The sequence below is a fragment of the Hemicordylus capensis genome, chromosome 2, assembly GCF_027244095.1.
Source record: "Hemicordylus capensis ecotype Gifberg chromosome 2, rHemCap1.1.pri, whole genome shotgun sequence".
NCBI lineage: Eukaryota > Metazoa > Chordata > Lepidosauria > Squamata > Cordylidae > Hemicordylus > Hemicordylus capensis.
The window spans coordinates 280690992-280712186 of record NC_069658.1 but is presented as its reverse complement, the minus strand read 5'-3'; the positions used below and the strand labels follow the sequence as shown (position 1 = coordinate 280712186).

Here is a 21195-nt window from a genome sequence, read left to right as displayed (position 1 = left end):
GACAACATGGCATCCCTCAGCTACACTCACCTGAGGTCGGCGTGCCTCATCGTTCAAATGTGGGGAAATCCCTCAACCATGGTGCTTTTGCCACCTTCAAACCAAGGATTGATCCTTCAATTTGAAGTTGGGTAGCTTGCTGGAACTGGAGCTCCGCTGATCCCATTGTATCATTCAAATGCAGTGACCTGGAGTTTATGCTAAAGCTTCTCTCACAATCACTTCCCCTCCCATATCATGGCCAATGGCTGCTGGGCAAGTGACGCGCTTGGTGGAAAAGGAAGGGGGATTGCAGGTGAAGGCAATAGAACCGCACCTGCTAGATTGTCTGCGGTATGATTCTTAGCTTCTGAGGTTAACCTCAGGGAAGCCTACCGCCCATTTCACTGGCCATTTGAATGGGCCCATTGTGTGTATTCCAAAGGGTGCCATTTGCCTCAGTGACGTTTGCTTTAGGAAGCACATGGAGAACTGACTGTGGCTATCCATGTTCTTCCTGGAAGAAAACTGTTTTCAAAGCTGGGGAAGTTGTATTTAGCACTTTGTGCCTTATGTACTTTTGGTTTTTTTAGCTTATTGAAATGGGCGTTCAAAATAAATGCCAAACCTGCATATGTGAGATGTTGGCACATGCATGATTTTAATAATGCCAAACACACACACACACACAAAACCCATGCCAGTACAGCATTAGTATTTGAGAGACAAATCACCATTTACTTGGCTGACTTAGAAAACCATGTCTTATGAAGGAATATATATTTTAAAAAGTATTCTAACAAACTTTTAACTTTAGTGATACAGTTGTGTGAACAAAGCATGATGACTTTGAGCCTGCGTTGCAGCAAGTAGGTTTATTTCTTCAGAAACAATTTATCCTTTTCTCATTAGTATATAATTTACTCATGATTACCCCTCACTTAATTCTGTTTTCTCCTCCATTCTTTTTATATCATGTTTGTTTTTAAACCATGTGAAAAGTGAATATTTTAAATGTATAACATTGATATGCTACATGTGCCCATTTATGTAGAATCATTTTGCAATATCGATATTAAAATATGCCTAGTTTGGTTTATTAATCATATTTGCATTTATCTTTGCTCAGAAAGATCCATTTGTTGGAAATACAATGACCTATGTTAGCAAGCACTATTTAAAGGAGGACATAGGTGTTGTTTAACAAAAATTCCAGATTGCCTGGATAACAAAAGCTACTTACTCACCCTGGTATTTACTTACGTTTCCTTTTAGTTTATCCATTTCACTTAATGATTTTCTGTGTGTTGTTACAGACATCTCAACAGTGAGCATGCGCTGGATGATAGAAGTACAGCCCAATGTAGAGTACAAATGCAGGTTGTACAACAGTTAGAGCTACAGGTAAAGATAATATTTATATTAATATTGCCTTGGTATTAATTGAGTCCATTGAAATGAGTTCTGCTTTGCCCAACTGCAAATTGAAAAAGAGCCATCAGAATTTACCTATGGTGGCTGACAGCCTAACAAAGCACTGGTACGCTGGGAGAAGCATCACTGTCAGAGCGAAGCTGGCGGGGGTGATTGTGGGGGTGTCTCTACTTCCTCCGAAAACCCTTTGTGTAACTTGGAAAATATTTCCCTGAGGGCTATACGACTCTCAGGGACATATTTTCAGGTAGCACAGAGCGCTTACTGGGGAAGGGGAGGTCACTGAAATTTGCCCTTCCCATTAAACTGAAAAGTTGGACTTTTGAGAAGCTCCAGTGTTTCTCCCATTGCACCAGTGCTTTGTTAGGATGTCAGCCAGTAACTTTTAAATGTGTTGCAAAGATTGGAGCTTGGCCTCCACTTTAGTAGTGGAGAAACTTGAAGCCTCCATGCACTAGATTTTTGGGAATCATCAGTATATTTAATGTATCTTACACTCAAATACTGGTTTTGGTGAGGAATGTCCATGAGGTATGACATTGCATAGAATTTGTAGTATCAGGGAAATGATGACCAGTGTTGGTTTCCAGCCTTTCAGATTGTTTTTTTTATATTCTCAAACTGTTTTTTATTTTTGAATATAATTTTAGAAACCTATCGATAAATAAATGTCTATGTACATATTGGAACTGATTTGTGTTTATTTTTAATCCATTTCTGATGGATTTTTAAGGCATAAAATTATAAAAATGTACAACTGCAATATTATGACCCCTTTATAGAAGCGTGTTTAAAAATGCTTCCCAGCCCTTCCTGTCTGTGCCTTATTACTTTTTGTGGGTTGACTTTCTCTGTGTGTAAGAAAGTAGGCAAAAGGTTAGCTAAAGAAGACAAATTAAAACAATGTTGTACATTATATAGTCACCATTCCTCAAAAGAAATCCTCCCTATTTTGTATGCAAGATGGTAATGTAGAGATATATGGAAAGCCGTGGGCTAAGTGCAGAAGATAATTACATTTGAAATTTTACTGAGTTAGTCATTTAGAGCTTCAAATAGTTATAGAGAAAAATCAGCAAAAACACACTTAAAACTTTTTGTTTTTACTTTTCATGATAACTATAACTTATATTTTTAAAATCCCCTTTTATCTTCTTATCTCCTAAATTAGGCATTTTAATCCAGATATCCTCCTAAATTTTACTGTCTGTAAAACCATGGCTATGACATACTTTTATATTATTAAAAATATTTTAATTCAAGTTATGTGAGAAAAATCAAATACGCAGTGATGATAACTTCAGCAAGATGTATTCTTTGAAAAATATTATGTAATTAGGAATAGGTTTTCCTTGCTGAAGAAAATACAAAAATGCAATTGAAATTTTGCTGGTAAGCTCAGAGAAGGATATCCATCAGGTAAATGCTCACCCCCAGTGCAACTTGAGAAAGGTAAATTTGTCCAGGATGAAAACCCACAAAATTTAAGTGTTTCAGCAATAGAACAGCTGCCCATGGGGGTTGTAGAATATCCTTCTTTGAGAGTTTTCAAGAATACTCTATACAATCTGTAGTGCTCGATCTGTCAGTATGCTTTAGGTAAGACATTTCTCTGTCTTGGAGACTTTTTTAATAATGATTTTCTCCCAGGATGGTACCTAGGGACTGATCAGGAGCCAGACTTGGACTAGCTTGCCCTTTTCACGCTTTGTAGAAGTAAACGAGGGTATGTTCTCCTGGTTCAGTAGATCATTCCTTCCGGCAGTCTTAGGGCCAGAGAGGGAAGTATGTGAGCTTATGGTCCACCCCCTGCTTCTGTCTCCCTGAGTTCCATCCCCCAGGGTAAAGCCAGCTGAACAGGCCATTAGAGACGGAGGTGCATTTAGACATATTAAATCATTTCTTTCTCTGTGATTCAGTAATTCTGTTGCCCTCATCAGGGCTTCAAGTGCCGATATTGAATGAGGATCCACCAATAAGTGCCAGTCTTGTATCAGTTACCTCTATTCTGCCTCCTGACTGTGTTCACTCCAGAAACGCAGGTCTTACAGGAGTTAGGGCAAGGGATGTGCACGGAACTGGTTTGGAGGCCCTTTATGGGCCTCCGAACCAGTTCGAAGAACCAATGATTCCGCCGGTTCGAAGGTGTGGGGGTCTCTCTTTAAAGTGGGGAAGGGTGAACTTACCCCTCCTGCCGCTTTCTCCCCACCAGAGTTCATGTTTCCCAAAGCCCATAGCGGCAACAGCATACCACCCTGACACCCTGTTGCCCTCGTCTTCCTAATATTACCAGAAGTCGCCGGCATGCCAGCACACACAAGCACATCGGTGACTTCCAGTCATATCTGGAACTGGAAAGTGGCAGGAGGGGTAAGTGCACCCTCCTCCGCTCTTAAAGATAGACCTCCCCGCTGCCTTTGAGCCTCCCCGCCGCGGTTCCATGCACATCCCTAGTTAGGGCAAGGGTAGGAGCACAAAACATGAGCCCTGGTGTGGCCTGATAGTCATTGCTCTTAGTTCCTTGGCCACCTATTTGTTTTTCCAAAAAGGTAAGAGAGAGGAAGATGAGGAACTAAATCTCTTCACTTGACTGCAGGCAATATCTTGCTCTTGGATTCTCGGCATTTTGTCCTGGGTGAGTCAATACCACAGCTTGGCTTGGAGGGCCTGTAGCTCAGTGGTGAAGTACATGCTTTGCATGCAAGAAGGTCCCAGGTTATGTGTGTGACCCCTCCAGATAGGTCCAAAATCCTGGAGAACCGTTGCCAGTAATTGCAGACAATGCTAATCTAGATGGACCAGTGGTCTGATTGAATATAAGTCAGTTTCATAGGTCCACCTGCTTCCCTGGGGCTCTCACCTGCCCCTTATTCTCACATGGTGGCCATCTACATCCTCCTGCAGTGTAAGTTAAAATTGTAGTCAGGTTTGGCAGCCAACATGAGAAACACAAAGTTCAGAGCTAATGGCAATAGGAAGAGCAAGGCAAGGATCTAGACTCTCAGCCCAAATATTTCACTAAGTGAATCATTTTTACTATTTCCCCTCCTTTAAGGAGATGGCTGCCAGTAGGATAGAATGGCAAGTACTCTACCACTGTGTATAGTGGTATTGACTTACCCAAGAGCATACCTTGTGCTCCAGAATACAAGACCAGAGTACTGTGCTTTGGAGGATGGTGCTTACGGGGTGGGGGTGGGGAAAAAACCTGTCCTCCCTGATAAGGATTCTGCAGGGTGTGTGGAAATATCTCCACCTAGGGAGCCTGCAATTACATAGGCCCTACTTCTGTTACTGTCAGCAACAGATTACCTGTCCTAATGATGGGCATTTCACTATTATATAGAATATATTATTCTGTATTCTATTACATGGAGATTCATAGGTGTAGAGTAAAATTTGGCCTATTTAAAGACAATTGCTTTTAGCGAGTCTCAGTTTATGCACAAACCTTTTGCTCAAGTTGTCTTTTGTGGGTATTAGGGCTAGAATCTTTGATTGGTTTAATTGTTAGAACAATTACTTAAGCTTTTGTTTTTTTAATTTGTGGGAACTAATTTTAATAAGTTTTGGGTTGGCAAATTTTAATTGGTGGACCTGTGAGTTAAAGGTGCTTAGGCTATATATTTATGCTATTTTGGTTCCACTGTGTGAATGTAATAGGGATTTTAAAAGAAAAATGTTAATAATAGTATTCCTTTCAAACAATGATTGATCAAATTTTAAATTGTAAGTGATATCCATACATCCTTTAACACTCCAAAGGATTCCTATATCAAAGCTTTAGATATATATATTCAGATGTATTGAAAGCAACTATTTAATTGTGTTAAACTGGTGAGTAATCAGCTAAATATTATTTGATTGGTCAACAACAGCAGCATTTTATTACAACTACTTTTATCATCACTGGCGCACATACCATGCAGTGTTCTGTGGGCGGTTTCTGCACTGCCTGCTCTACTGCAAGCATTTTTAAAAACTAGTGGAGTTGCACAAGAGCGCTGTTACTCAAAAGCCTAAAACTGTTCAAAAACAATTTTGCAACACTACAGACATTATTTCCAGTGGCCATAGTGTCATGCAACAGCATTCTTGTGCAACTCTGCTAACTTTTTAAAAAATGTCCACAACAGTATGGACAGAAGAAACTACTCACGGGACACTGCACAGTCTGTCAGCCACTATTATTGATATACCACTTCTCAACAAAAAGTTCCCAAAGCAGTTTACATTAGATGAGGATGATATTATTTTTATTTTTTATTATGGTTCCCTGTCCACTAAAGACTCACAGTCTAAAAGGAGACAAGGTAGATGCCAGCCGCCGCCACTGAAGGGATACTGTGCTGGGGCTGGATAGGGCAAGTTGCTCCCCCTGCATAATTTAAAGAGAATTACCACTTTGAAAAATGCCTCTTTGCCAAGTTGGCAGGGGTTTCTGCAGCATAATTAAAACAAGACTGACCTTGGGCCTAATGCTTCCCCAGGAAAAGTGTCTCCAGTGCCACCCTCCATTTGTTAAACTTTTGAATACTTTATTTTTCATTGGATTTGTAGCCCTTTTGTGACTTTTGATGCACAAGTTGCACACATGCTTATCCTTGTCATATATGGCAATAAATGCGTGGATGTGTGGATCTGTAAATTTATATTTATTATCTGTATTCATGATCTATGCAAATAAAAACAAATTTTAATCCTCTAAGCTTATAAAAGCTTTTAAATTTTCAAATAAGTGAAATGAGTAAGTCACTGGATCACCTGCCCCTTAAACCAGCCCTGATTTGAAATCTTGGTGTGGTCACTGATTTGATGATGATCACTTATTGAATATTTCAGAAAATTCTCTTTCATACAGTATCTTACAAAGGCTGTTATACATGGCTGGTTATAATATGGTAATTTGCTCCCAACATTTGTCTGTTTTGTGGCAAAGTGCACCTGTGTCTTTGGCACAGAACATGTCACAATATCAGGCTTGAGAGTGAATTGTGAGCATCTCCAATTGCTTAAAAATAATGACATAGCAAATGAGCCTCTGATAATTTTTTAAAAACATTAATTAATTGTGCAAATAAATCCAAGATTGAAGTGAATAAAAATGGGAGTGAAAATACATTACTAGCTAACACTTTTATAGTTAGCATCCTTTGAGTACAGATCTATGTCCCATTAGTTCCTAGCAAGTGCTGACCATAGCCTGTAGTGAACTTGGCTTAGCAGCTCTTGAACCAGCCCTCTGACTCCTGAGATGATGTTTGCTCGCATTGCCTATGAAATAGTTGGAGCAAATTAAGTGTTGATTGGCTCCTGTGAACTCCCTGAGAAATGTGGGTACAGAATTTATGTAATGTAATAATGTTGTATTTTTTGGCCATAAAGACCCCCACATACACTCTTGAGTCTTTATCTGTTTTTTCTGCAGCAGATCCAAATTCATCACTATTATTATTATCATTATCATTATCATTATTATTACATTTATATCCCGCTCTTCCTCCAAGGAGCCCAGAGCGGTGTACTACATACTTGAGTTTCTCTTTCACAACAACCCTGTGAAGTAGGTTAGGCTGAGAGAGAAGTGACTGGCCCAGAGTCACCCAGCTAGTTTCATGGCTGAATGGGAATTTGAACTCGGGTCTCCTCGGTCCTAGTCCAGCACTCTAACCACTACACCACGCTTAAGAGAGGAAGTATTTACAAAACTCATTCATTACTCACTTCTGGGAGTTGCTCAGACAAAAAATATGGATTAAAACTCCCATATGTTATATTGTGTAGCTGCATTGTTGGCGACTCTTTACTGCAGCTCTTAACAGCACAGTTCCTGAGTTACTATTTTGTTTAAACTTCTGGTGATAAGGTTGAACTACCAAGAACCATCTGCCCCCCTCCACACACACAAAGCTGCCCTCCCCAATCTTGATTGGTCTGTCCAAAGGTTTGGTCACATTGTTCAAAGTTTATAGGACCCACTAATATCAACACAGCCTTGCAAGCCTCACCCATAATTAAATAACTAGCTTCAGGTCACTGTTATATATCTGGATAATCCACTACAGTCACTTACCAACATGTGCAACCACGGCAGAATCAACATTTTCACATTTGTCATTCATTACATTATAGTGTTCAGAACTAGGGATGTGCACGAATTGATTTTTTCAGTTTGATTTGTGCCCAAATCTAATCACCCCTGATTTGTTTTCTGTCCGAATATGTCCCTCTGAATCACCCCAGATTCGATTTGGGTTTGATTTAATTTGATCTGGATTTTGATCGATTCGGACCACTTATAAAGATCCTGGGACACCAAACTTGGGTGGTGGATAGGTCCCCATGGCTGCCACCTACCACCCAAATTTCAAGGCAGTGGGGCACTTGGTTGATATTTAATGATTTTATTTAGTTTTTACTTATTTTTAATATTTTTGCCATAAGAAAGGTTATTAGACACCAAAGAGTCTAAACACTTGAAAATATTCCTAGAACATAAACTGAGTAGTACCCCACTGCCTTGCGGGTGAGAGAGGGGGTGTAGTTGGCACATGGCAGTTGAGAGATGGCACTGTCCAAAGACAGTCAAAATGAATAGAAGAAATGAAGGTGTGTAATTAACTGGGTATTTAAGAGAGCTCCTTCTTCACTATGACCCCGACCCCCCATTGAGGTCACTTGAGGAGGTCTGTCTCCAGTTGCCGCCAACTTGTTTGGTGGGTACACGGACACGGGCCTTCTCGGTTGCTCCCTAAGATTGTGGAATGTGCTCCCTATGAAGATACAAGTCTCTCCATCTCTGACAGTTTTTAAAAAAACTTCTGAAAACACATCTCTTCAACCAAGCTTTCTCAGCTTTTTAAAACTTGTTTTTAAATTGTTCTGGCTATTTAATTGTTGTTTTATGATGATTTAATTGTTAATTATTGTTTTATGCTGTTTTATAATTTCCAATTGTTAATTAATGGTGTTTTAATGTAAACCGCCCTGAGCCTTTTGGAAGGGCGGTATAAAAATCTAAATCAATCAATCAATCAATCAATCAATCCTCATAGGGATTCATTGAGGAAAAGTTATTATACACCAAGGAATCCAAACACTTGAAAAATAGTGGCCACATATTTTGCTTCATAACTCCCCTTCTACAAGGGCTAGAGCTTAGCTTTTTTAAAAAATGAAAGCTGGGAATATGGGGGAACTTAATAGGAGGAATCTGAATCTCGAATCAATTCAAATCTAATCTGGCGCAATTTGATTTGGACCCGAATCTAGCCAATGGACCACAGGGGTGATTTATTCTGTTTCCAAATCACCCGAATCAGCTAGATTTGGGTACAAATCAACTTGTACCCAAATCTAGCTGATTCGGGTGATTTGGAAACAGAATAAATCACCCCTGTGGTCCATTGGCTAGATTCGGGTCGAAATCAAATTGTGCCAGATTAGATTCGAATTGATTCGAGATTCACATCCCTTAGATTCGAATTGATTCAAGATTCACATCCCCGATTTGCACATCCCTGTTCAGAATATAATGATTACAGGGCTGGAGGGGAATCGGTTTAAAAAAAATGTTTCACTTGTGGATAGCCCCACGAGACTGCCTTGTGGCTCACAGGTAAGCCCCAAACAAAAAACCCATGAGTAGTCATGTGTTATCCTTCTTCATCCTTTGTGTCCTAGAAATCTGTTACTGCCTTTGGAAAATAAATTTCAGTTTTGTGTTGGTATAGTTAAAGTTCTCGCCACAACACAGTGGCAAGAAATTTCCCTTGTTTACTTATACCTTGTAAAATCTTGCTTGCATTCAGATACCTTGATGCACAGGGGGAAAGAAACTTGGTTCATATGTGGACAGCCTGAGAGATTGCTTTGTGGCTCATTGGTTATCCACAAACTGAAAACTGTGTTTGTGTGTGTATGTGTGTGTGTGTTACCTATACACTGCTTCCTTAAAGTGTACAAATAGTCACTAAGTACATGGTTTAACAGCTACCATTTCCCCTTAGGAGCCCCTTTTGGTGCCACACTGATGAGAGCTTGCTCACATCCATGGCCTAGCAAGCCCTCACGACTCCTATTGAATTATCTAACTGAACAGCGGGGATTTGCTAATGGAGTTATGGGTCTATGCCAGTAGCTCTTTCTGACCTGCAGAAAAGCAACGTAAAGAATCCCCTGATGCTTTTACTTTCTGATCCTTGCTTTGAAACCAGAAGGCTCGCATGTATCCCAGTTTTTGAATCTTTCCCTGGCTCCTGCTTACCTGTGCACATGGTCTTGAAAATTATTTGCAGACAGTTCATCTATTAGTTACTACATTAGAAAGTTAATATCTGAACAGAAAAAGGGTGATTTTTAAATATATTTCATGTGACAGAAGCTAGAAGGGTAATAAGGGTGGAACTAGGATAGTAACTGGGATTACATCCTATCACTACTACTGCAGTTTGCCTCTCTGATGGGGACTTCTACGTGGTTTTTATAACCTTCTTTACAAGCAGAAAAAGGTTACTTCTTTAAAAACTGGAGTTATGAAGGGGGAATGGACATTTAAAATCCTGTTATACATTATTAGGGTGTTGACCGATTTAGGCAAAGTCTGCAAAAGTGAGGGGAGCTGGGGTGGAACCTCAGGATGCAATGAGCTGAGTGGGATGCAATTGAGCTGAGTAGCATCTTCCTGTATCTCTGCTGCCCGATATAGGTGTTTCCCATAGTCTGGGAAACATACCAGCAGGGATTCAAACTGGCAACGTTCTGTTTGTTGTTGTTGTTAGTTCGATTTCTATACCGCCCTTCTAAAAATGGCTCAGGGCAGTTTATACAGAGAAACAACAATTAAATAAGATGGATCCCTGTCCCCAAAGGGCTCATAATCTAAAAAGAAACACAAGATAGACACCAGCAACAATCACTGGAGGTACTGTGCTGTGGGTGGATAGGGCCAGTTACTCTCCCCCTGCTAAATAAAGAGCATTACCACATTAAAAGGTGCCTCTTTGCCAAGCTAGCAAGGGTTAGTCAAGCATTTCCCCACTGCGCCACTTAAGGCGGTACTTTATATTTATAGCAAGCAAGTGCCAGTGCAGTGACGGAAAAGGCAATGAGAGTATTTCAGTTTGACAATTTCTTCAGTCAGGAAAGAGCAGTACTATAAGAGTCCTGCTTCTTGTTTTCAAGAACTGAACAACAGGTGCTGATAATGGGTTACTCTGCTTTGACCTCTTGCCACTTCTATGGGTCACGGTCCTGCAGGATCAGAAGTGCAAGTAGTCGGAGAAAAGAGCCAGAGGCATTATGTTGTCCAGGTTAGGCCAAGGCTAACGTTCAGAGCAGGGAACAAAGGCCAAGAGGGACCAAATGCAGTTATGTATTATTTATTTATTTGTTTGTTTGTTTGTTTGTTTGTTTATATACCGCCCTTCCAAAATGGCTCAGGGCGGTTTACAATTAAAACAACTTATAAAACAATGAAAAGCTAAAACAAATTAAAAACAATAAAACAACAACTAACAATTTAAAAACATTTTAAAACAAAAATTAAACATTGTCCCCAGACCCCAGCTCAAGAAAACACGTAGACTTAGTATGGAAGAAAAGGGCCACAACTTTGTTAACTATTACACAAGGCATGGCAGACTGGAACACCAGGTGATTAATCACCCTTAGAGAACAGTGCGGGCCAATAGAAGCAGGTCAGAACTCTGAAATCCTACCCAGCGCCCTACTGGGCGACACACCCTGGCTCGGGAATGGGCAGGTACACTCCACCCAATTCCTTCAAAGCCGACCCCCACTTCTGTAAGAGAGGATCTGGATACTTCTAGGCAGTCAAGGTTAGGCAGATTATCCGGTTCCAAAGGACTGCAGTCCGGGAGAAGGCAAAACAAAGACATCTGTGTGGCTGCTCTAGTGTTGACTTGCTCAAATGGAGGAACCAAGCAGCAGTTATATATAAGACCAGCCAGGCCCCTATTAGTGCTCCACATCATCTGGTTCGGCTGGCTATCTTTTGGGTGGTTATGCTATGCAGCAAAAATAAGTGCTGCATAACATCCCCTGTCTGAGAGTTGGCCCAGTGGCAGAGGAGTAAGGCACTTGGACCCTGCTGCAAGAGTCCCTGGTTCAGTCCCCCTGGTGCCTTGCCTGCGACAGTATACTGTATAAGAACCTGAGCTATGAATCTGGTGGTCTCTGGTTCAAATCTCGCCTCTGATGGGTGACCATCACTCACTGGTTGTCCCTAGGCAAGCCACTCTATCTCTGCCTCAGCCTCTCCTCTGCAAAATTGGGCTATAATATATTGGCTGACATATCAGGTTGTTTTTAAGATTACAATATAACATATGTGAAACACTCGGAACATTTTAGAATTCTATATAAATTCTAAGTATATTATTATTACAAGTCCCTAAATGCTTGCCTGGAGGCATAATGGACTGGATAAGGAATAACAAACTAAAGTTGAATCCGAATAAGATTGAGGTAGTGACTCTGGGGGGTCGGGACCTAAGAGATGCTTTAGATCTGCCTATTGTGAATACATGTCTGTACCTGAAAGATCAGGTACGTAGCTTAGGAGTGGTCCTGAATCTAAAACTCTCCCTGGTTTCTCAGTTTGAGCTTCTGGCCAGGAGTACTTTTTATCAAATTTTGGCTGGTATGTCAGTGACACTTATTTCTGGAGGTGAATGACCTTAAAACAGTGGTGCATATGGGCTCTGTAATGCAATATATGTGGGGCTGCTTTTGTAACTAGTCTGGAAACTACAATTGGTACAGAATGTGGTGGCAAGGTTAGTCTCTCGGACAACCCAAAGGGATCATATAACATCAATTTAAAAAGAACTGCACTGGCTGCCAATATGTTTCTGAGTAAAAGGCAAAGTGCTGGTTATTAGTTATAAAGCCCTGAGCGGCTTAGATCCAGGGTACTTAAGAGAGTACCTTCACTGTCATGAACCCAGCCACCTATTAAGATAATTGGGGAGGTTCGGTTGCAGTTGCCACCGGCTCGTTTGGCGACTCTGAAATGGACCTTCTCTGGGTCTGCCCCGGGGCTTTGGAATGTGCTCCCTGTGGAATTTCTCCATCTCTGATTGCTTTTAGGAAGACCTTCAAGACACACCTGTTTTTTCATGCTTTTAACTCTCTAGTTTTTGAGGAAGGAATCATGCTGGGCTTTTGTGCGGTGTCCACCTTGGATGCAATGTTGTATGTGTTGTGGAACAGAGGGGCATGTACCTGTATCTTATTTAAGCATACAAAGAGGATTACTGGCCCAATACCTTATGAACGGAGTCTAATTTGGATCCCACCAAATTACTGTTACTCACAGCTAAGCCAAAAACTATAGAAAGTGACTGTAAGAGAGACGTCATTTGCTGAAATGCCTTGTGGTTTAGCTACGTTTGTTTCGATGATATGGATAGATTTAGAAGTTGCATGGCCAAAAAAAATTGGGAAGGTGTGGGAGGGGGGATTTTTTAGGTTTATTTCAAATATTAAATCTGTAGGCTACCTAACTTCCCTTTTATGCCTTTCCTCCTAAACTTGAATTGGGGTAGGGTTGGTTAGTAAATATGATTCATTGTTGTCTTTTTAACAGTCAATGCAGCAATGAACCCTCTGGTGCCAGCAGGTCTAGAGCTGCTTTAGCTGAGAGCTAATGCATTTGCTTTGCAAAAAGCTGATACCCAGTACTAAGAGTTTTGTTTCATTTTTAAAAAAGAAGTCATATAGCATTTCTAAACTACTGCGAACTAATAATGCCTGTTGTGTTTTCTCTTTCCCACTCCCCCCACCCCCCTTCATCATGCGCCAGCTACAGTGCCAGGGGTTTAATTAGAGAAGAAGTGTAGTTCTAGATTCTGTTCACAGAAGTAACCATTTTAAACATTTTCTTTCCTATTCAGCTTTCAAAAGACAAAGAGCGCCTGCAAGCTATGATGACACACCTGCATGTGAAGTCAACTGAACCAAAAGCTACCCCTCAGCCTGTAAGTATCCGTACAGAGGGAATAAAGCTTTGCAGTAGCCTTTATTCCTCCAGGTTCCTCAACTGAGAGCATACCTGTGTGTGCAGCCTATTTAAAATAACCATCAAAGTGAAAAGATGAATATTTCTCTAGCTGCTAGGCTCGGAATAGTAACCACTGAGGAGGAGGGTGGGGGTTGTGTGCATGCACACTTTTCATTTGATGTTGTGGTTTTTATTACAAAAACAAACTGGTATGGCAGTGTATATACATTGTATACAGCATATTAAGTCACATTTTAAATCCTAAGCCTAGGAGGCTGTCCTCCTAAATTGCATGCAATAAATAGCCCTGCAAGAATTACATGTATCTTGTGAAAGATGGACAGCATTGTGTAGTGGTTAGAGTGCTGGACTAGGACCAGGGAGACGCGAGTTCAAATCCCCATTCAGCCATGATGCTTGCTGGGTGACTCTGGGCCAGTCACTTCTCTCTCAGCCTAACCTACTTCACAGGGTTGTTGTGAAGAGAAACTTAAGCATGTAGTACACCACTCTGGACTCCTTGGAGGAAGAGTGGGATATAAAATAATAATACTGTGTAAACAAGAAGTAATAATAATAATACCACCACTGCACTTGAGCACACAGCTGGAAGGCCATGGTCACTTTTTACAATCTTCTTTTGAAGTACAATACAAAGATACAGACAGTAATGAAGATGATCACCATAGCATATATGCTAGGGTTGCATTTACACAATCACAGTGATCCTGATTTTCTGTCCTGGTTAAACACGATTTAACCACAGCAGTTTGACCTGGAAATTCTGGGTTCTCACAATCAACTCCGCAGGGCTTGGCGATTCTGGTTAACTCTTTAACCAGGATCAACATTATTTTGTGAATGCAGCCTAGAAGCCTGTTGTGATCATGCATTCGAGATTCCTGTCTTTGAAAAAAAAAGCTTGAAGGTATCAGGCATGTTTAATTAGGCCAGTTTCTTTGATTTAACACAAAAGAACCCTCTTTGAGCTTTTGAACTTGTCCTCTGTTTTCATTGAAGAAAGTGAAGCTATTCCCACAATTAGTTTAAAAAACGGGCTAAGAGAGTCTAGCCCGCTTTCTACTGATTGTGGGAACTACCGGGCTTGCGGGTGAGCCCAGTGGTTCTAAGGTGGCTAGCCTGCCTAATTCCCCCTCCACTTAAATGAGGTTAAAGCAGTAAGCACTCCGTCAACCTCATTTTTTTCTTCATGGGCCACTGTGGCACGCAGCAACACACGGGTAGACCACTGACCAGAAGGCTGCAACCAGCTTCCCAGTCTCATCTTTCCCATGGTATGTCTGTTCATTTTAAAAAGAACAATTCCTTCCTGTCTTAAAAAATAGAACCTGGGTAACTAGAATGTTTTCACATGTCATAATGAACATGATCTTCCTTTGCCTGGGAAAACATGAAGAATACATGGTTTAATACAGTGTTTAATATTGAACAATACAGAAGTCAGGTAACAACTTCCAGAAAAGTAGCTGTGTCACAGTGTTTATTCTGTTCAGTAAAAACTAAACATCTTGTGGCACATTAAAGACTAACAAGTGTATCATAGCATGAGCTTTCTTGGAATAGGGAGGTACATGTTCCTAAATAGATCCTATAGAAGTATTTAATTCAGTACCTGAGGGATTGGTTCTGTGCATGCCACCAGTAGGAATATACACAAACAGGTTCGGTGCTCCCTTTCCAGAGTGCTGAACCTACTGGAATGCTGGCATTCGATCCAGCTCAACAGGCAGTGTGTGTGTGGGGGGGGGGGCGTGCCTTTAAGTGAACAGGTAAGGTGCTCCTTACCTGTTCGCTCCCTCTCTGCCACTTTCCCCCCACCGTGCTCGATTTTGAAAGAGATGCGCAAGGCTGCAGAGTTCCCTCCTGTAGCCCCAATTGGTGTCTGCATGCACATGGCCGGCATGCACACACCTTATCTGCTCATTTAAAGGCCCCTCCCTGTGCTGCCTCGAGGAGCATACGAAGTGTTCATGCACATTCCAAGCCACCAGAAGTAGCTAAGTATCTAAATAGGTCCTGCAAAAGTACATAACTATTGACGTGAATACAACCATTGTGAAAAGGAGATTTAAGGGACAACATGACAGTTCTCTGTTGGCTAAAGGCATGCTACAAAGAAAAAGAGAGAAACCTCATTTAGAAATCTCGGTTGCTTGTTCCTGTCTAGAAAACCTTTCTCCTCTAACCTTTCTCCTCTATACCATTCTTCACCTGTTTACTTTTCAGGGAATCTAAAAAACAGAACTACTTTTCTAGGACAAATAGGGGTGCAGAGTGTTTAATGATTTTATGTTCTCTGTTTCTGTAATGTGTTCTGTTTCAGACATTAATTTTTGTCTACCGACTGCATCTAGGCAGGTTACCATATTTGCTAGGTTAATAGCCTGACTCCTTTTTATTTCTATCACCATAAATCATACATATATGGGTGTGTGTTTTGGTTATTTACCATAGGCAAAAAAGCCAAACAGGTAAACCAATACTTTGCTATTATACTGCACCATTGCATATGTATTACAGTTGCTTGTACTAACCATAGATTGTCAACACTCAATTAATTTTCCTATGACTCAAAAGTAAAATCAAATAAAGGCAGTGTACCTTTAAATCTTACAAATCTTAAAATCAAGAAGCAAATCACTCCCTCAATTTGGAATAATCACATGAAGCAATTATGAATTTTAAAGCATTTTGTGGGGAAGTGTAAAATAAATGCACCTTGAATTTAAGAAGGTGTTAGGTTTCCCTCTAATCATTTTAGGATGTTTCAGTCTGATTTTGACAGATACAGATTGTTTTTAATGTAAGATCAAACATTTTATTAGAAATCCTGATCTCTTTCACTCTCTTGATCCATCTCATTAAGGGCTTTTCTGCAGAGTAGACTCGTTTAGAATAACAGTTCTCAAGTATAATGCACGGCTGAGATATATCTTTGTTTGCAGTTTTAATGTTTCTCCATAACATGTTAATTGACTCTTTTTGGGGAGGAGAATTCCTCTGTTCTTGAAAGCACTAAATGATGTGCGTAGAGAACTACTTAAAGGACTTAATAGGAGTGCTGCAGCTCTCTGGTAAGAACTTTCAGCCCCAACATTTGGAACTCTCTCTACAGCCCTGTTTGTGGAAGGTGGCTGGAGGAAGTTTGCATCACAAGAAATGGGCTAGTTTGAGGTTTTTGCCCCTTGGACCCATCCAGAAGCCACCCTTCATCATCTCTGTAAGCAGGTGGTTGAGGCCTTACAGGCACTGTGGATGCGAGATCAAGCAGCACAGAGGTTGCCTCCCTCACTCTAGCTGAGCACCCTCTGGCATAGACCTACTATGAGTCTTTGAAGTAGTATTGCACTGCTGAAACCCTGCAGGTGGTAAACTACTTCTGTGGAGGGCAAGGCTGTCCTTAGAGAGCCCTGGCGGAGTGCTGGGCCCGGGGCAGATCAGCCAGTGCAGGACCCTCTTCCAATTAATTCTAATGGTGGTTAAAAGAGAGGGGCCTGGGGCAGTTGCCCTGCTTGCCCTAAGAACAGCCCTGCGGGAGGGTAGTTGAAGGGATCTTTTAGTGGGCATGCCAATAAACAGTGTGTCCCCCAAATGGTTTATAATCAGCAGGAAGGTAATTGCTAGATGAGGAACAGTGTTCAGCCTGTTGACCAATAAATCACTACGGAAAACCTGGGAGTTAATGAGCTCCAGAAATACAGATTGGGGATGCCATCCCCATACTACTCAGCTGATAAACAGGAACAAGCAGTAGGAAAAGAAAAACTGATCTAGGGAAGGGGTGGGGGAGGGAGGATGCACTGTCTTGATTAGTATTAAAAGTGTTTTACATTCTGGAAAATTATAGCTTTGATGGGGACCTCCTACTAAATTTATTTTTAACTGCTCTATTGAAAATTCTGTACCACTAGTCAACATTATCTCTCAGTTGCTCAGCACAGTGTTTCTCTATTAAAAGAAATAGGCATGAATATTTTTGACTGAAAAATTAATAGCTTTTGAATTCATACACAGCAGGTTTTCTTTTGCAAAGAAGTCCAATATCGCTGCACAGCACTTGTATAACCATTTATTTAGAGTCCAAGTCAAACCTTTGACAGCTAGAGCAGTGTTACAAGCCAACATAAAGAACTCCAAGATGTAAACCAACAATAGGCAGTCTGTGTGAGGTTTGCCATTGTCAAATACATAGATTGTTTGGATTAGTTTATGTAAATGTACTGTTGTATTACCCTTTGGGGGAAAAAAGATCACATTTGTGTATGAAAAGTGGTTTCGTTCACAGGCAGCATTATAAATTCCTTATCCTTTAACTTACATGTTAGAAGTAAAAATTGGTGCCTGACAGGCCTATATTGTGTGACACTCTGTTGTTGGATTGAAACGGCCTTCTTTTCATTTATTGAAATATAGAAAATTTTATTATAGATACCATCAGATAAATCAGAAATTATTAAAATATGTATAGGTGAAGCATTTGAAAATTAATTATAAAATGTAGGAATATAGTCCCTTTTGCATATTGTGCTTTCCCTGTGAGTGGGGTGGGGGTGGGAATAGCGCCAGGCATCACAGAGTCTGTGCTAGACCCCAGCCCTTTTAACTCAGCAGGAGAGGACTTTGGCTAGGAAAGATCTGATGACCAATACTGCAGTGCAAAGTATTCTTTACACCCAGTAATTAATTTTTTACTTCTCATAACTGATGCAAGGTATATGTTAGATTCCCCCCCGCCCCCGCCCATCCATTCTGTAAAGAGAAAATCATGGCTGCTCCAAACATAGTAATAAAACCAGAATTCACAATTGCAGCTCTTTAATGATTGAGTGGGGAATTTATGAGGGTTTTTAAAAAAAAAAAAAAATTGAAAAGTTAGTAATGCTTAGGTTAAAATGGTCATAACCTGCTGATTTTGTCATTGTATGATAGATATATACTTTTGCTGATGCTGTATGATATAAGCATTAGCTGAATATCACTTGGTTGCCAATCGTATTCCTCATTGGCCAAGTATATTTAACCTTGTCTGGGTACATAAATATTTTTGGACCACTGAACTCTCTGGTCACTTCCCAGCGCTCCACAATGACTCAGGAATCCACCCAACCACAAAGAGCAGCAATGTGTCAGATGTAATCACAGGGGAAAGCATGCATGAGACTATCTCCTTCAAATAAGTGATCTCTTACGTGCATTGGGGTGTCTACGTGTTTCTTGGCTATTGTGTTTAGCCACGTGTTTAAGTCCTGTTGAAGTGAATAGCATTTGGCTTAAGAGAGAGAGAGAGAGATTTACCAGAGCACAGAACAACAGGCTCTGCACTAAGAATTCCCCTGACCTGGGTGCAAAATCAAATTGCAAGAGGTAGCTGTATTTGCCAAGTTTTATTGTTCAGAGGTATTCATTAGTGGAATTCATAGTTAGTGGATGTTGTAAAGGTCAACTGTGTAACTTTTAAAAATAGACACAGATTTTGGAGGAGAACTGTTTAATCTTAGCCCAAATGCACTGGCAATCCTAATGGACCCAAAGCATTTGTGTTTTAATCCTTCCAGTGTTCCTATACAGGCCACTATAGATGACAAATATACTAGATTGAAGGATGACTCGAAACTCAGCCTTTTCTAGAGTTGCCCCGGGACTCTGGAACATGCTTTCTAATGAAATTAGAGAAATTTTTCTGAAATTTTAAAAAAGGACCTTTTTAAAAAAACATGCTTGTTTAGTCAGGCTTTTAGTTTATAGTTTTAAAGCTTCGGTTTTAGAGTTTTATTGTATTTTAAATTGTTTTAATCATGTTAATGTTTAAAGGTTTTATTTTGTGAACCGCCCAGGGACTTTTTTGTATGGGGCAGTATATAAATGTACTAAAGAAACACACATAAACAAATAAATATTGCTCTGGTTCAGAATGATAATTCTTTTCATGTCTTTAGGACCATGGTGAGAGAACCCTGCTTCCTGACCCCTTCTTCACCAACCTAACTAGGGTAACTGTCCTGACTGGGTCAGGAGGAGAACACTGAATACTTTTCAATACCTTTTTTGTTGTGCTGATGACTGGGCAGGAGATCAGTGAACTTTAAGGCACTCCTGTAGTCCTTTGTGCCTCTGTTTTCCACTAGTCTGCTTCTTCTAAGACTTGGGATGAGAGCAAGTGTCCTCAGATGATCTGCCAGTCTTTTTCTTTCCTCTCACTAACTTTGGAGGAGACTCAGTTTATTTCATAATTTAGTTTAGGCCATCTACAAGTCCCTGCTGTTCTGGTCATTCTTGGTGGGAGCCATTCTGAGAGTGGAAAAGGCAAGAGTGAGGGGCTGGAGATGACCTGACCCTGTATTTAAACAGACACTTCAAAAAGTGCCTCTAACATGTCTTTGTTTCTGTTACATCCAATTATTGGCTGATATTATTGAAGACATATTATTTTTACAACTCCAGTATTCTGTGAATTGTTTGTTCTGTTAAGATTTTTGCTTATGACAGAACCTGAAGAATGTAAATTCTCATTTCATACTCAATGCAAGCATTGCTCCATTATTTTTATTCATAATATGAGGTTGAGATGACTGAGCGACCAAGGCCCAGCACACTTTCAGATGGTACTGCATAGCTAGAAACTGCTGCACGGGAAAGAGAGAAGTATGGCATTCTTTCTTTGGCTCAAAAGTGTGTTTTGCATACCTGGCAGTACATCCGTCTTTATGGAGCTGACATAACTCTTGGCTATTTTTTATGTATTTTCCTTTACCCTAACCACAGCAATTAGGATTGTTTTGAAATCCTGTTTTTAGCAACTGTAAAAACAAAGCATTAAAAAAATAGCCTTTTAACTGTGAGGTAATGACTGAGCATTTTAGCTGCTGTAGCTGTATTTTATAGTTTGAAAAATAATGATATGTAGCAATAAAAAGAGATTCGCATATGCAACACACAAAAGCTGTTTTTATATACTGTTTTTCATTAAGTCCCACTCCTCAACTTGGATTTCCTTAGTATCCCTGCCAATAACAACACCTGCTAAGTGATTGCTGCCTGCCAAATCCTGTGTTGCGTTATATATATATATATATATATATATATATATATATATATATATATATATAGTGTGTGTGTGTGTGTGTGTGTGTGTGTGTGAAAAATCATATATAAAATGTCCAACACCCATCCAAATGACTTGCAGTGACTTCTGCACATCAGCCTTGAAACATCTAGGGCCCACTTGTAGCAAAGTGATGATCAGACTAGTGACACCAATAGTAGAGAAATCATTGCCCCAAAGCACCACAGATGGGCTCAGCATACAGGCATGATTATTCTGCTTAAAATGTGTTAGATCTCCTGGTTTATTTGCTGCTTTTTTGTCACAGTTTGCATGCATAACATTCAGACTTAAACCTAATTCAAGCCATCTCAAATAGATTAATGTGTATTTATGGGTTTGTATGTGCATGTTTGTGTGTATGTGTGTAAACATCATGCTGCTTTTTCTTTGAAGCAGTGGTGAGTTAGGACACTCTCCACACACCCCTCAGCCCGAAATACAGAACAATATTTTGCCATTCAGAACAAATATTTCACTTTTAAAAAAACATATTGCTTTGTGTTAAATTGATGGAAAACCTTTTTTTAACTTTATGGTGATTAGATTTTAAGAGATGTGATTTGTTCAGAAATAGAACAAAAGAAAATGTAAACTGGTGTATATTCCTGGATCGAGTTCTGATAGTTCTAGG

At 40.2% G+C, this 21195-nt stretch overlaps 1 protein-coding gene across 24 annotated transcripts in view; it reads left to right on the top strand.

Annotated features, from left to right (window-relative positions):
- FOXP1 (forkhead box P1) overlaps window positions 1–21195 on the top strand; it is an 823426-nt gene that overhangs the window by 764938 nt on the left and 37293 nt on the right. For all 24 annotated transcript variants that reach the window (XM_053290523.1, XM_053290516.1, XM_053290515.1 and 21 more), the window contains 2 exons: window positions 1296–1383; window positions 13332–13415. In XM_053290523.1, the coding sequence (XP_053146498.1) occupies window positions 1296–1383; window positions 13332–13415 (172 nt within the window). The remainder of the gene's footprint in view (window positions 1–1295; window positions 1384–13331; window positions 13416–21195) is intronic.